The 13,815-nt window shown below is 42.3% G+C and overlaps 1 protein-coding gene across 1 annotated transcript in view; it reads right to left on the bottom strand.

Annotated features, from left to right (window-relative positions):
* The window catches only part of LOC106590679 (serine/threonine-protein kinase 3-like), a 45,659-nt gene that overhangs the window by 21,627 nt on the left and 10,217 nt on the right, over window positions 1–13,815 (bottom strand). Inside the window, 1 exon segment of the mRNA XM_045709807.1 lies at window positions 5,220–5,357. Within this exon segment, the coding sequence (XP_045565763.1) occupies window positions 5,220–5,357 (138 nt within the window).

Raw genomic sequence — 13,815 nt, 5'->3', positions numbered from 1 at the left:
TGTGTGTGTATATATCTCACCTGTACTAGTGGTGTGTGTGTGTGTATATCTCACCTGTACTAGTGGTGTGTGTATATATATCTCACCTGTACTAGTGGTGTGTGTGTGTGTGTATATATCTCACCTGTACTAGTGGTGTGTGTGTGTGTATATCTCACCTGTACTAGTGGTGTGTGTATATATATCTCACCTGTACTAGTGGTGTGTGTGTGTGTGTGTATATATCTCACCTGTACTAGTGGTGTGTGTGTGTGTATATATATATCTCACCTGTACTAGTGGTGTGTGTGTGTATATATATCTCACCTGTACTAGTGGTGTGTGTGTGTGTTATATATATCTCACCTGTACTAGTGGTGTGTGTGTGTGTGTATATATATATCTCACCTGTACTAGTGATGTGTGTGTGTATATATATCTCACCTGTACTAGTGGTGTGTGTGTGTGTGTATATATCTCACCTGTACTAGTGGTGTGTGTGTGTGTATATCTCACCTGTACTAGTGGTGTGTGTGTATATATATCTCACCTGTACTAGTGGTGTGTGTGTGTGTGTGTGTATATATCTCACCTGTACTAGTGGTGTGTGTGTGTGTATATCTCACCTGTACTAGTGGTGTGTGTGTGTGTATATCTCACCTGTACTAGTGGTGTGCGTGTGTATATCTCACCTGTACTAGTGGTGTGCGTGTGTATATCTCACCTGTACTAGTGGTGTGCGTGTGTATATCTCACCTGTACTAGTGGTGTGCGTGTGTATATCTCACCTGTACTAGTGGTGTGTGTGTGTGTGTGTGTGTGTATATCTCACCTGTACTAGTGGTGTGTGTGTGTATATCTCACCTGTACTAGTGGTGTGCGTGTGTATATCTCACCTGTACTAGTAGTGTGCGTGTGTATATCTCACCTGTACTAGTAGTGTGCGTGTGTATCTCACCTGTACTAGTAGTGTGCGTGTGTATCTCACCTGTACTAGTAGTGTGCGTGTGTATCTCACCTGTAGTAGTGTGCGTGTGTATCTCACCTGTAGTAGTGTGCGTGTGTATCTCACCTGTAGTAGTGTGCGTGTGTATCTCACCTGTAGTAGTGTGCGTGTGTATCTCACCTGTAGTAGTGTGCGTGTGTATCTCACCTGTAGTAGTGTGCGTGTGTATCTCACCTGTAGTAGTGTGCGTGTGTATCTCACCTGTAGTAGTGTGCGTGTGTATCTCACCTGTAGTAGTGTGTGTATCTCACCTGTAGTAGTGTGCGTGTGTATCTCACCTGTAGTAGTGTGCGTGTGTATCTCACCTGTAGTAGTGTGTGTATCTCACCTGTAGTAGTGTGTGTATCTCACCTGTAGTAGTGTGTGTATCTCACCTGTAGTAGTGTGGTATCTCACCTGTAGTAGTGTGTGTATCTCACCTGTAGTAGTGTGTGTATCTCACCTGTAGTAGTGTGTGTATCTCACCTGTAGTAGTGTGTGTATCTCACCTGTAGTAGTGTGTGTATCTCACCTGTAGTAGTGTGTGTATCTCACCTGTAGTAGAGTGTGTATCTCACCTGTAGTAGAGTGTATCTCACCTGTAGTAGTGTGTATATCACCTGTAGTAGTGTGTATATCACCTGTAGTAGTGTGTATATCACCTGTAGTAGTGTGTATATCACCTGTAGTAGTGTGTATCTCACCTGTAGTAGTGTGTATCTCACCTGTAGTAGAGTGTATATCACCTGTAGTAGTAGTAGTAGTGTATATCACCTGTAGTAGTGTGTATCTCACCTGTAGTAGTGTATATCTCACCTGTAGTAGTAGTAGTAGTAGCGTGTATCTCACCTGTAGTAGTAGTAGTAGTAGTAGTGTATATATATCACCTGTAGTAGTGTATATCTCACCTGTAGTAGTAGTAGTAGTGTATATCTCACCTGTAGTAGTAGTAGTAGTAGAGTGTATCTCACCTGTAGTAGAGTGTATCTCACCTGTAGTAGAGTGTATATCACCTGTAGTAGTGTGTATATCACCTGTAGTAGTGTGTATCTCACCTGTAGTAGTGTGTATCTCACCTGTAGTAGTGTGTATCTCACCTGTAGTAGTGTGTATCTCACCTGTAGTAGAGTGTATATCACCTGTAGTAGTAGTAGTAGTAGTAGTAGTGTATATCTCACCTGTAGTAGTAGTAGCGTGTATCTCACCTGTAGTAGTAGTAGTAGTAGTAGTGTATATATCACCTGTAGTAGTGTATATCTCACCTGTAGTAGTGTGTGTGTATCTCACCTGTAGTAGTAGTAGTAGTAGCGTGTATCTCACCTGTAGTAGTAGTAGTAGTGTATATCTACCTGTAGTAGTAGTAGTAGTAGTGTATATATATCACCTGTAGTAGTGTATATCTCACCTGTAGTAGTAGTAGTAGTGTATATCTCACCTGTAGTAGTAGTAGTAGTAGAGTGTATCTCACCTGTAGTAGTGTGTATATCACCTGTAGTAGAGTGTATATCACCTGTAGTAGTGTGTATATCACCTGTAGTAGTAGTAGTAGTAGTAGTAGTAGTAGTGTATATATCACCTGTAGTAGTGTATATCACCTGTAGTAGTGTGTGTCTCACCTGTAGTAGTAGTAGTAGTAGTAGTAGTAGTGTATATATCACCAGTAGTAGTGTATATCTCACCTGTAGTAGTAGTAGTAGTAGTAGTAGTAGTAGTAGTGTATATCTCACCTGTAGTAGTAGTAGTAGTAGCGTGTATCTCACCTGTAGTAGTAGTAGTAGTGTATATATATCACCTGTAGTAGTGTATATCTCACCTGTAGTAGTGTGTGTGTATCTCACCTGTAGTAGTAGTAGTAGTAGTAGTAGTAGTAGTGTATATATCACCTGTAGTAGTGTATATCTCACCTGTAGTAGTAGTAGTAGTAGTAGTGTATATCTCACCTGTAGTAGTAGTAGTAGTAGTAGTGTATATCTCACCTGTAGTAGAGTGTATCTCACCTGTAGTAGAGTGTATATCACCTGTAGTAGTGTGTATATCACCTGTAGTAGTGTGTATCTCACCTGTAGTAGTGTGTATCTCACCTGTAGTAGAGTGTATATCACCTGTAGTAGTAGTAGTAGTAGTAGTAGTGTATATCTCACCTGTAGTAGTAGTAGTAGTAGCGTGTATCTCACCTGTAGTAGTAGTAGTAGTAGTAGTGTATATATCACCTGTAGTAGTGTATATCTCACCTGTAGTAGTGTGTGTGTATCTCACCTGTAGTAGTAGTAGTAGTAGCGTGTATCTCACCTGTAGTAGTAGTAGTAGTGTATATCTCACCTGTAGTAGTAGTAGTAGTAGTGTATATATATCACCTGTAGTAGTGTATATCTCACCTGTAGTAGTAGTAGTAGTGTATATCTCACCTGTAGTAGTAGTAGTAGTAGCGTGTATCTCACCTGTAGTAGTAGTAGTAGTAGTGTATATATCACCTGTAGTAGTGTATATCTCACCTGTAGTAGTGTGTGTGTATCTCACCTGTAGTAGTAGTAGTAGTAGCGTGTATCTCACCTGTAGTAGTAGTAGTAGTGTATATCTCACCTGTAGTAGTAGTAGTAGTGTATATCTCACCTGTAGTAGTAGTAGTAGTAGTAGTGTATATATATCACCTGTAGTAGTGTATATCTCACCTGTAGTAGTAGTAGTAGTGTATATCTCACCTGTAGTAGTAGTAGTAGTAGAGTGTATCTCACCTGTAGTAGAGTGTATCTCACCTGTAGTAGAGTGTATATCACCTGTAGTAGTGTGTATATCACCTGTAGTAGTGTGTATATCACCTGTAGTAGTGTGTATCTCACCTGTAGTAGTGTGTATCTCACCTGTAGTAGAGTGTATATCACCTGTAGTAGTAGTAGTAGTAGTAGTAGTGTATATCTCACCTGTAGTAGTAGTAGCGTGTATCTCACCTGTAGTAGTAGTAGTAGTAGTAGTAGTGTATATATCACCTGTAGTAGTGTATATCTCACCTGTAGTAGTGTGTGTGTATCTCACCTGTAGTAGTAGTAGTAGTAGCGTGTATCTCACCTGTAGTAGTAGTAGTAGTGTATATCTCACCTGTAGTAGTAGTAGTAGTAGTGTATATATATCACCTGTAGTAGTGTATATCTCACCTGTAGTAGTAGTAGTAGTGTATATCTCACCTGTAGTAGTAGTAGTAGTAGAGTGTATCTCACCTGTAGTAGTGTGTATATCACCTGTAGTAGAGTGTATATCACCTGTAGTAGTGTGTATATCACCTGTAGTAGTAGTAGTAGTAGTAGTAGTAGTAGTAGTAGTGTATATATCACCTGTAGTAGTGTATATCACCTGTAGTAGTGTGTGTCTCACCTGTAGTAGTAGTAGTAGTAGTAGTAGTAGTGTATATATCACCAGTAGTAGTGTATATCTCACCTGTAGTAGTAGTAGTAGTAGTAGTAGTAGTGTATATCTCACCTGTAGTAGTAGTAGTAGTAGCGTGTATCTCACCTGTAGTAGTAGTAGTAGTGTATATATATCACCTGTAGTAGTGTATATCTCACCTGTAGTAGTGTGTGTGTATCTCACCTGTAGTAGTAGTAGTAGTAGTAGTAGTGTATATATCACCTGTAGTAGTGTATATCTCACCTGTAGTAGTAGTAGTAGTGTATATCTCACCTGTAGTAGTAGTAGTAGTAGTAGTGTATATCTCACCTGTAGTAGAGTGTATCTCACCTGTAGTAGAGTGTATCTCACCTGTAGTAGAGTATATATCACCTGTAGTAGTAGTAGTAGTAGTAGTAGTAGTGTATATATATCACCTGTAGTAGTGTATATCTCACCTGTAGTAGTGTATATCTCACCTGTAGTAGTAGTAGTAGTAGTAGTAGTAGTAGTAATAGTAGTAGTGTATATCTCACCTGTAGTAGTAGTAGTGTATATATATCACCTGTAGTAGTGTATATCTCACCTGTAGTAGTAGTAGTAGTAGTAGTAGTGTATATATATCACCTGTAGTAGTGTATATCTCACCTGTAGTAGTAGTAGTGTATATATATCACCTGTAGTAGTAGTAGTAGTGTATATATCACCTGTAGTAGTGTATATATCACCTGTAGTAGTAGTAGTAGTAGTAGTAGTAGTAGTAGTAGTAGTAATAGTAGTAGTGTATATCTCACCTGTAGTAGTAGTAGTAGTGTATATATATCACCTGTAGTAGTGTATATATCACCTGTAGTAGTAGTAGTAGTGTATATCTCACCTGTAGTAGCTGCGTGGCTGTAGCTCTCTGTTCTGGGTTCTTCACCAGACATTTCTTTACAAAGTGTGTGAAGTCGTCTGTCCATAACTCAGGCTTCCTGAACGTCGGTGGTGGGTTGGTGGGGATCATGAAAATAGCCTGACAGTAATACAGAGGAAGGAGAGACAGGAAACACCTAGTGAAGCAGGTAGTATAGAAGCCTCTCTGTAACCCCCTAATGAATGTCTATTGGTACGGCACCTCTCTGTAACCCCTTAATGAATGTCTATTGGTACAGCACCTCTCTGTAACCCCCTAATGAATGTCTATTGGTACAGCACCTCTCTGTAACCCCCTAATGAATGTCTATTGGTACGGCACCTCTCTGTAACCCTAATGAATGTCTATTGGTACAGCACCTCTCTGTAACCCCTTAATGAATGTCTATTGGTACAGCACCTCTCTGTAACCCCCTAATGAATGTCTATTGGTACGGCACCTCTCTGTAACCCTAATGAATGTCTATTGGTACAGCACCTCTCTGTAACCCCCTAATGAATGTCTATTGGTACAGCACCTCTCTGTAACCCTAATGAATGTCTATTGGTACAGCACCTCTCTGTAACCCTAATGAATGTCTATTGGTACAGCACCTCTCTGTAACCCCCTAATGAATGTCTATTGGTACAGCACCTCTCTGTAACCCCCTAATGAATGTCTATTGGTACAGCACCTCTCTGTAACCCTAATGAATGTCTATTGGTACGGCACCTCTCTGTAACCCCCTAATGAATGTCTATTGGTACAGCACCTCTCTGTAACCCCTAATGAATGTCTATTGGTACGGCACCTCTCTGTAACCCTAATGAATGTCTATTGGTACGGCACCTCTCTGTAAACCCTAATGAATGTCTATTGGTACAGCACCTCTCTGTAACCCCCTAATGAATGTCTATTGGTACGGCACCTCTCTGTAACCCTAATGAATGTCTATTGGTACGGCACCTCTCTGTAACCCTAATGAATGTCTATTGGTACGGCACCTCTCTGTAACCCCCTAATGAATGTCTATTGGTACGGCACCTCTCTGTAACCCTAATGAATGTCTATTGGTACGGCACCTCTCTGTAACCCCCTAATGAATGTCTATTGGTACGGCACCTCTCTGTAACCCCCTAATGAATGTCTATTGGTACAGCACCTCTCTGTAACCCCTAATGAATGTCTATTGGTACAGCACCTCTCTGTAACCCCTAATGAATGTCTATTGGTACAACACCTCTCTGTAACCCCCTAATGAATGTCTATTGGTACGGCACCTCTCTGTAACCCCCTAATGAATGTCTATTGGTACAGCACCTCTCTGTAACCCCCTAATGAATGTCTATTGGTACAGCACCTCTCTGTAACCCCCTAATGAATGTCTATTGGTACAGCACCTCTCTGTAACCCCCTAATGAATGTCTATTGGTACGGCACCTCTCTGTAACCCTAATGAATGTCTATTGGTACAGCACCTCTCTGTAACCCCCTAATGAATGTCTATTGGTACAGCACCTCTCTGTAACCCCCTAATGAATGTCTATTGGTACGGCACCTCTCTGTAACCCTAATGAATGTCTATTGGTACAGCACCTCTCTGTAACCCCCTAATGAATGTCTATTGGTACAGCACCTCTCTGTAACCCCCTAATGAATGTCTATTGGTACGGCACCTCTCTGTAACCCTAATGAATGTCTATTGGTACGGCACCTCTCTGTAACCCCTAATGAATGTCTATTGGTACAGCACCTCTCTGTAACCCCCTAATGAATGTCTATTGGTACAGCACCTCTCTGTAACCCCCTAATGAATGTCTATTGGTACAGCACCTCTCTGTAACCCCCTAATGAATGTCTATTGGTACGGCAGCTCTCTGTAACCCCCTAATGAATGTCTATTGGTACAGCACCTCTCTGTAACCCCTAATGAATGTCTATTGGTACAGCACCTCTCTGTAACCCCTAATGAATGTCTATTGGTACAACACCTCTCTGTAACCCCCTAATGAATGTCTATTGGTACAGCACCTCTCTGTAACCCCTAATGAATGTCTATTGGTACAGCACCTCTCTGTAACCCCCTAATGAATGTCTATTGGTACAGCACCTCTCTGTAACCCCCTAATGAATGTCTATTGGTACAACACCTCTCTGTAACCCCCTAATGAATGTCTATTGGTACAGCACCTCTCTGTAACCCCTAATGAATGTCTATTGGTACAGCACCTCTCTGTAACCCTAATGAATGTCTATTGGTACAGCACCTCTCTGTAACCCTAATGAATGTCTATTGGTACAGCACCTCTCTGTAAACCCTAATGAATGTCTATTGGTACAGCACCTCTCTGTAACCCTAATGAATGTCTATTGGTACAGCACCTCTCTGTAAACCCTAATGAATGTCTATTGGTACAGCACCTCTCTGTAACCCTAATGAATGTCTATTGGTACAGCACCTCTCTGTAACCCTAATGAATGTCTATTGGTACAGCACCTCTCTGTAACCCTAATGAATGTCTATTGGTACAGCACCTCTCTGTAACCCTAATGAATGTCTTGGTACGGCACCTCTCTGTAAACCCCTAATGAATGTCTATTGGTACAGCACCTCTCTGTAACCCTAATGAATGTCTATTGGTACAGCACCTCTCTGTAACCCCCTAATGAATGTCTATTGGTACGGCACCTCTCTGTAACCCCCTAATGAATGTCTATTGGTACGGCACCTCTCTGTAACCCTAATGAATGTCTATTGGTACGGCACCTCTCTGTAACCCCCTAATGAATGTCTATTGGTACGGCACCTCTCTGTAACCCCCTAATGAATGTCTATTGGTACGGCACCTCTCTGTAACCCCCTAATGAATGTCTATTGGTACAGCACCTCTCTGTAACCCCTAATGAATGTCTATTGGTACAGCACCTCTCTGTAACCCCCTAATGAATGTCTATTGGTACAGCACCTCTCTGTAACCCCCTAATGAATGTCTATTGGTACAACACCTCTCTGTAACCCCCTAATGAATGTCTATTGGTACAGCACCTCTCTGTAACCCCTAATGAATGTCTATTGGTACAGCACCTCTCTGTAACCCTAATGAATGTCTATTGGTACAGCACCTCTGTAACCCTAATGAATGTCTATTGGTACAGCACCTCTCTGTAACCCCCTAATGAATGTCTATTGGTACAGCACCTCTCTGTAACCCCCTAATGAATGTCTATTGGTACGGCACCTCTCTGTAACCCTAATGAATGTCTATTGGTACAGCACCTCTCTGTAACCCTAATGAATGTCTATTGGTACAGCACCTCTCTGTAACCCCCTAATGAATGTCTATTGGTACGGCACCTCTCTGTAACCCTAATGAATGTCTATTGGTACAGCACCTCTCTGTAACCCCCTAATGAATGTCTATTGGTACAGCACCTCTCTGTAACCCTAATGAATGTCTATTGGTACAGCACCTCTCTGTAACCCTAATGAATGTCTATTGGTACAGCACCTCTCTGTAACCCCTAATGAATGTCTATTGGTACAGCACCTCTCTGTAACCCCCTAATGAATGTCTATTGGTACGGCACCTCTCTGTAACCCTAATGAATGTCTATTGGTACGGCACCTCTCTGTAACCCCTAATGAATGTCTATTGGTACAGCACCTCTCTGTAACCCCTAATGAATGTCTATTGGTACAGCACCTCTCTGTAACCCCCTAATGAATGTCTATTGGTACAGCACCTCTCTGTAACCCCCTAATGAATGTCTATTGGTACGGCAGCTCTCTGTAACCCCCTAATGAATGTCTATTGGTACAGCACCTCTCTGTAACCCCTAATGAATGTCTATTGGTACAGCACCTCTCTGTAACCCTAATGAATGTCTATTGGTACAGCACCTCTCTGTAACGCCCTAATGAATGTCTATTGGTACAGCACCTCTCTGTAACCCTAATGAATGTCTATTGGTACAGCACCTCTCTGTAACCCTAATGAATGTCTATTGGTACAGCACCTCTCTGTAAACCCTAATGAATGTCTATTGGTACAGCACCTCTCTGTAACCCTAATGAATGTCTATTGGTACAGCACCTCTCTGTAAACCCTAATGAATGTCTATTGGTACAGCACCTCTCTGTAACCCTAATGAATGTCTATTGGTACAGCACCTCTCTGTAACCCTAATGAATGTCTATTGGTACAGCACCTCTCTGTAACCCTAATGAATGTCTATTGGTACAGCACCTCTCTGTAACCCTAATGAATGTCTTGGTACGGCACCTCTCTGTAAACCCCTAATGAATGTCTATTGGTACAGCACCTCTCTGTAACCCTAATGAATGTCTATTGGTACAGCACCTCTCTGTAACCCCCTAATGAATGTCTATTGGTACGGCACCTCTCTGTAACCCCCTAATGAATGTCTATTGGTACGGCACCTCTCTGTAACCCTAATGAATGTCTATTGGTACAGCACCTCTCTGTAACCCCCTAATGAATGTCTATTGGTACGGCACCTCTCTGTAACCCCCTAATGAATGTCTATTGGTACGGCACCTCTCTGTAACCCTAATGAATGTCTATTGGTACAGCACCTCTCTGTAACCCTAATGAATGTCTATTGGTACAGCACCTCTCTGTAACCCCCTAATGAATGTCTATTGGTACGGCACCTCTCTGTAACCCTAATGAATGTCTATTGGTACAGCACCTCTCTGTAACCCCCTAATGAATGTCTATTGGTACAGCACCTCTCTGTAACCCTAATGAATGTCTATTGGTACAGCACCTCTCTGTAACCCTAATGAATGTCTATTGGTACAGCACCTCTCTGTAACCCCCTAATGAATGTCTATTGGTACAGCACCTCTCTGTAACCCCCTAATGAATGTCTATTGGTACGGCACCTCTCTGTAACCCTAATGAATGTCTATTGGTACGGCACCTCTCTGTAACCCCTAATGAATGTCTATTGGTACAGCACCTCTCTGTAACCCCTAATGAATGTCTATTGGTACAGCACCTCTCTGTAACCCCCTAATGAATGTCTATTGGTACAGCACCTCTCTGTAACCCCCTAATGAATGTCTATTGGTACGGCAGCTCTCTGTAACCCCCTAATGAATGTCTATTGGTACAGCACCTCTCTGTAACCCCTAATGAATGTCTATTGGTACAGCACCTCTCTGTAACCCCTAATGAATGTCTATTGGTACAGCACCTCTCTGTAACCCCCTAATGAATGTCTATTGGTACAGCACCTCTCTGTAACCCCTAATGAATGTCTATTGGTACAACACCTCTCTGTAACCCCCTAATGAATGTCTATTGGTACAGCACCTCTCTGTAACCCCTAATGAATGTCTATTGGTACAGCACCTCTCTGTAACCCTAATGAATGTCTATTGGTACAGCACCTCTGTAACCCTAATGAATGTCTATTGGTACAGCACCTCTCTGTAACCCCCTAATGAATGTCTATTGGTACAGCACCTCTCTGTAACCCCCTAATGAATGTCTATTGGTACGGCACCTCTCTGTAACCCTAATGAATGTCTATTGGTACAGCACCTCTCTGTAACCCTAATGAATGTCTATTGGTACAGCACCTCTCTGTAACCCCCTAATGAATGTCTATTGGTACGGCACCTCTCTGTAACCCTAATGAATGTCTATTGGTACAGCACCTCTCTGTAACCCCTAATGAATGTCTATTGGTACAGCACCTCTCTGTAACCCTAATGAATGTCTATTGGTACAGCACCTCTCTGTAACCCTAATGAATGTCTATTGGTACAGCACCTCTCTGTAACCCCCTAATGAATGTCTATTGGTACAGCACCTCTCTGTAACCCCCTAATGAATGTCTATTGGTACGGCACCTCTCTGTAACCCTAATGAATGTCTATTGGTACGGCACCTCTCTGTAACCCCTAATGAATGTCTATTGGTACAGCACCTCTCTGTAACCCCCTAATGAATGTCTATTGGTACAGCACCTCTCTGTAACCCCCTAATGAATGTCTATTGGTACAGCACCTCTCTGTAACCCCCTAATGAATGTCTATTGGTACGGCAGCTCTCTGTAACCCCCTAATGAATGTCTATTGGTACAGCACCTCTCTGTAACCCCTAATGAATGTCTATTGGTACAGCACCTCTCTGTAACCCCTAATGAATGTCTATTGGTACAACACCTCTCTGTAACCCCCTAATGAATGTCTATTGGTACAGCACCTCTCTGTAAGCCCCTAATGAATGTCTATTGGTACAGCACCTCTCTGTAACCCCCTAATGAATGTCTATTGGTACAGCACCTCTCTGTAACCCCCTAATGAATGTCTATTGGTACAACACCTCTCTGTAACCCCCTAATGAATGTCTATTGGTACAGCACCTCTCTGTAACCCCTAATGAATGTCTATTGGTACAGCACCTCTCTGTAACCCTAATGAATGTCTATTGGTACAGCACCTCTGTAACCCTAATGAATGTCTATTGGTACAGCACCTCTCTGTAACCCCTAATGAATGTCTATTGGTACAGCACCTCTCTGTAACCCTAATGAATGTCTATTGGTACAGCACCTCTCTGTAACCCTAATGAATGTCTATTGGTACAGCACCTCTCTGTAACGCCCTAATGAATGTCTATTGGTACAGCACCTCTCTGTAACCCTAATGAATGTCTATTGGTACAGCACCTCTCTGTAACCCTAATGAATGTCTATTGGTACAGCACCTCTCTGTAAACCCTAATGAATGTCTATTGGTACAGCACCTCTCTGTAACCCTAATGAATGTCTATTGGTACAGCACCTCTCTGTAAACCCTAATGAATGTCTATTGGTACAGCACCTCTCTGTAACCCTAATGAATGTCTATTGGTACAGCACCTCTCTGTAACCCTAATGAATGTCTATTGGTACAGCACCTCTCTGTAACCCTAATGAATGTCTATTGGTACAGCACCTCTCTGTAACCCTAATGAATGTCTTGGTACGGCACCTCTCTGTAAACCCCTAATGAATGTCTATTGGTACAGCACCTCTCTGTAACCCTAATGAATGTCTATTGGTACAGCACCTCTCTGTAACCCCCTAATGAATGTCTATTGGTACGGCACCTCTCTGTAACCCCTAATGAATGTCTATTGGTACGGCACCTCTCTGTAACCCTAATGAATGTCTATTGGTACAGCACCTCTCTGTAACCCCTAATGAATGTCTATTGGTACGGCACCTCTCTGTAACCCCCTAATGAATGTCTATTGGTACGGCACCTCTCTGTAACCCCCTAATGAATGTCTATTGGTACAGCACCTCTCTGTAACCCCTAATGAATGTCTATTGGTACAGCACCTCTCTGTAACCCCTAATGAATGTCTATTGGTACAACACCTCTCTGTAACCCCCTAATGAATGTCTATTGGTACAGCACCTCTCTGTAACCCCCTAATGAATGTCTATTGGTACAGCACCTCTCTGTAACCCTAATGAATGTCTATTGGTACAGCACCTCTGTAACCCTAATGAATGTCTATTGGTACAGCACCTCTCTGTAACCCCTAATGAATGTCTATTGGTACAGCACCTCTCTGTAACCCTAATGAATGTCTATTGGTACAGCACCTCTCTGTAACCCCCTAATGAATGTCTATTGGTACAGCACCTCTCTGTAACCCCCTAATGAATGTCTATTGGTACAGCACCTCTCTGTAACCCGAATGAATGTCTATTGGTACAGCACCTCTCTGTAACCCGAATGAATGTCTATTGGTACAGCACCTCTCTGTAAACCCTAATGAATGTCTATTGGTACAGCACCTCTCTGTAACCCTAATGAATGTCTATTGGTACAGCACCTCTCTGTAACCCCCTAATGAATGTCTATTGGTACAGCACCTCTCTGTAACCCCTAATGAATGTCTATTGGTACAGCACCTCTCTGTAACCCTAATGAATGTCTATTGGTACAGCACCTCTCTGTAACCCTAATGAATGTCTATTGGTACAGCACCTCTCTGTAACCCTAATGAATGTCTATTGGTACGGCACCTCTCTGTAAACCCCTAATGAATGTCTATTGGTACAGCACCTCTCTGTAACCCTAATGAATGTCTATTGGTACAGCACCTCTCTGTAACCCTAATGAATGTCTATTGGTACAGCACCTCTCTGTAACCCTAATGAATGTCTATTGGTACAGCACCTCTCTGTAACCCCCTAATGAATGTCTATTGGTACAGCACCTCTCTGTAACCCCCTAATGAATGTCTATTGGTACAGCACCTCTCTGTAACCCTAAGGAATGTCTATTGGTACAGCACCTCTCTGTAACCCTAATGAATGTCTATTGGTACAGCACCTCTCTGTAAACCCTAATGAATGTCTATTGGTACAGCACCTCTCTGTAAACCCTAATGAATGTCTATTGGTACAGCACCTCTCTGTAACCCTAATGAATGTCTATTGGTACAGCACCTCTCTGTAACCCTAATGAATGTCTATTGGTACAGCACCTCTCTGTAACCCTAATGAATGTCTATTGGTACGGCACCTCTCTGTAAACCCCTAA

This window comes from Salmo salar, chromosome ssa27 (genome assembly GCF_905237065.1).
Source record: "Salmo salar chromosome ssa27, Ssal_v3.1, whole genome shotgun sequence".
NCBI lineage: Eukaryota > Metazoa > Chordata > Actinopteri > Salmoniformes > Salmonidae > Salmo > Salmo salar.
The sequence above is the reverse complement of the archived record's forward strand: the minus strand, read 5'-3'. Positions and strand labels throughout refer to the sequence as shown.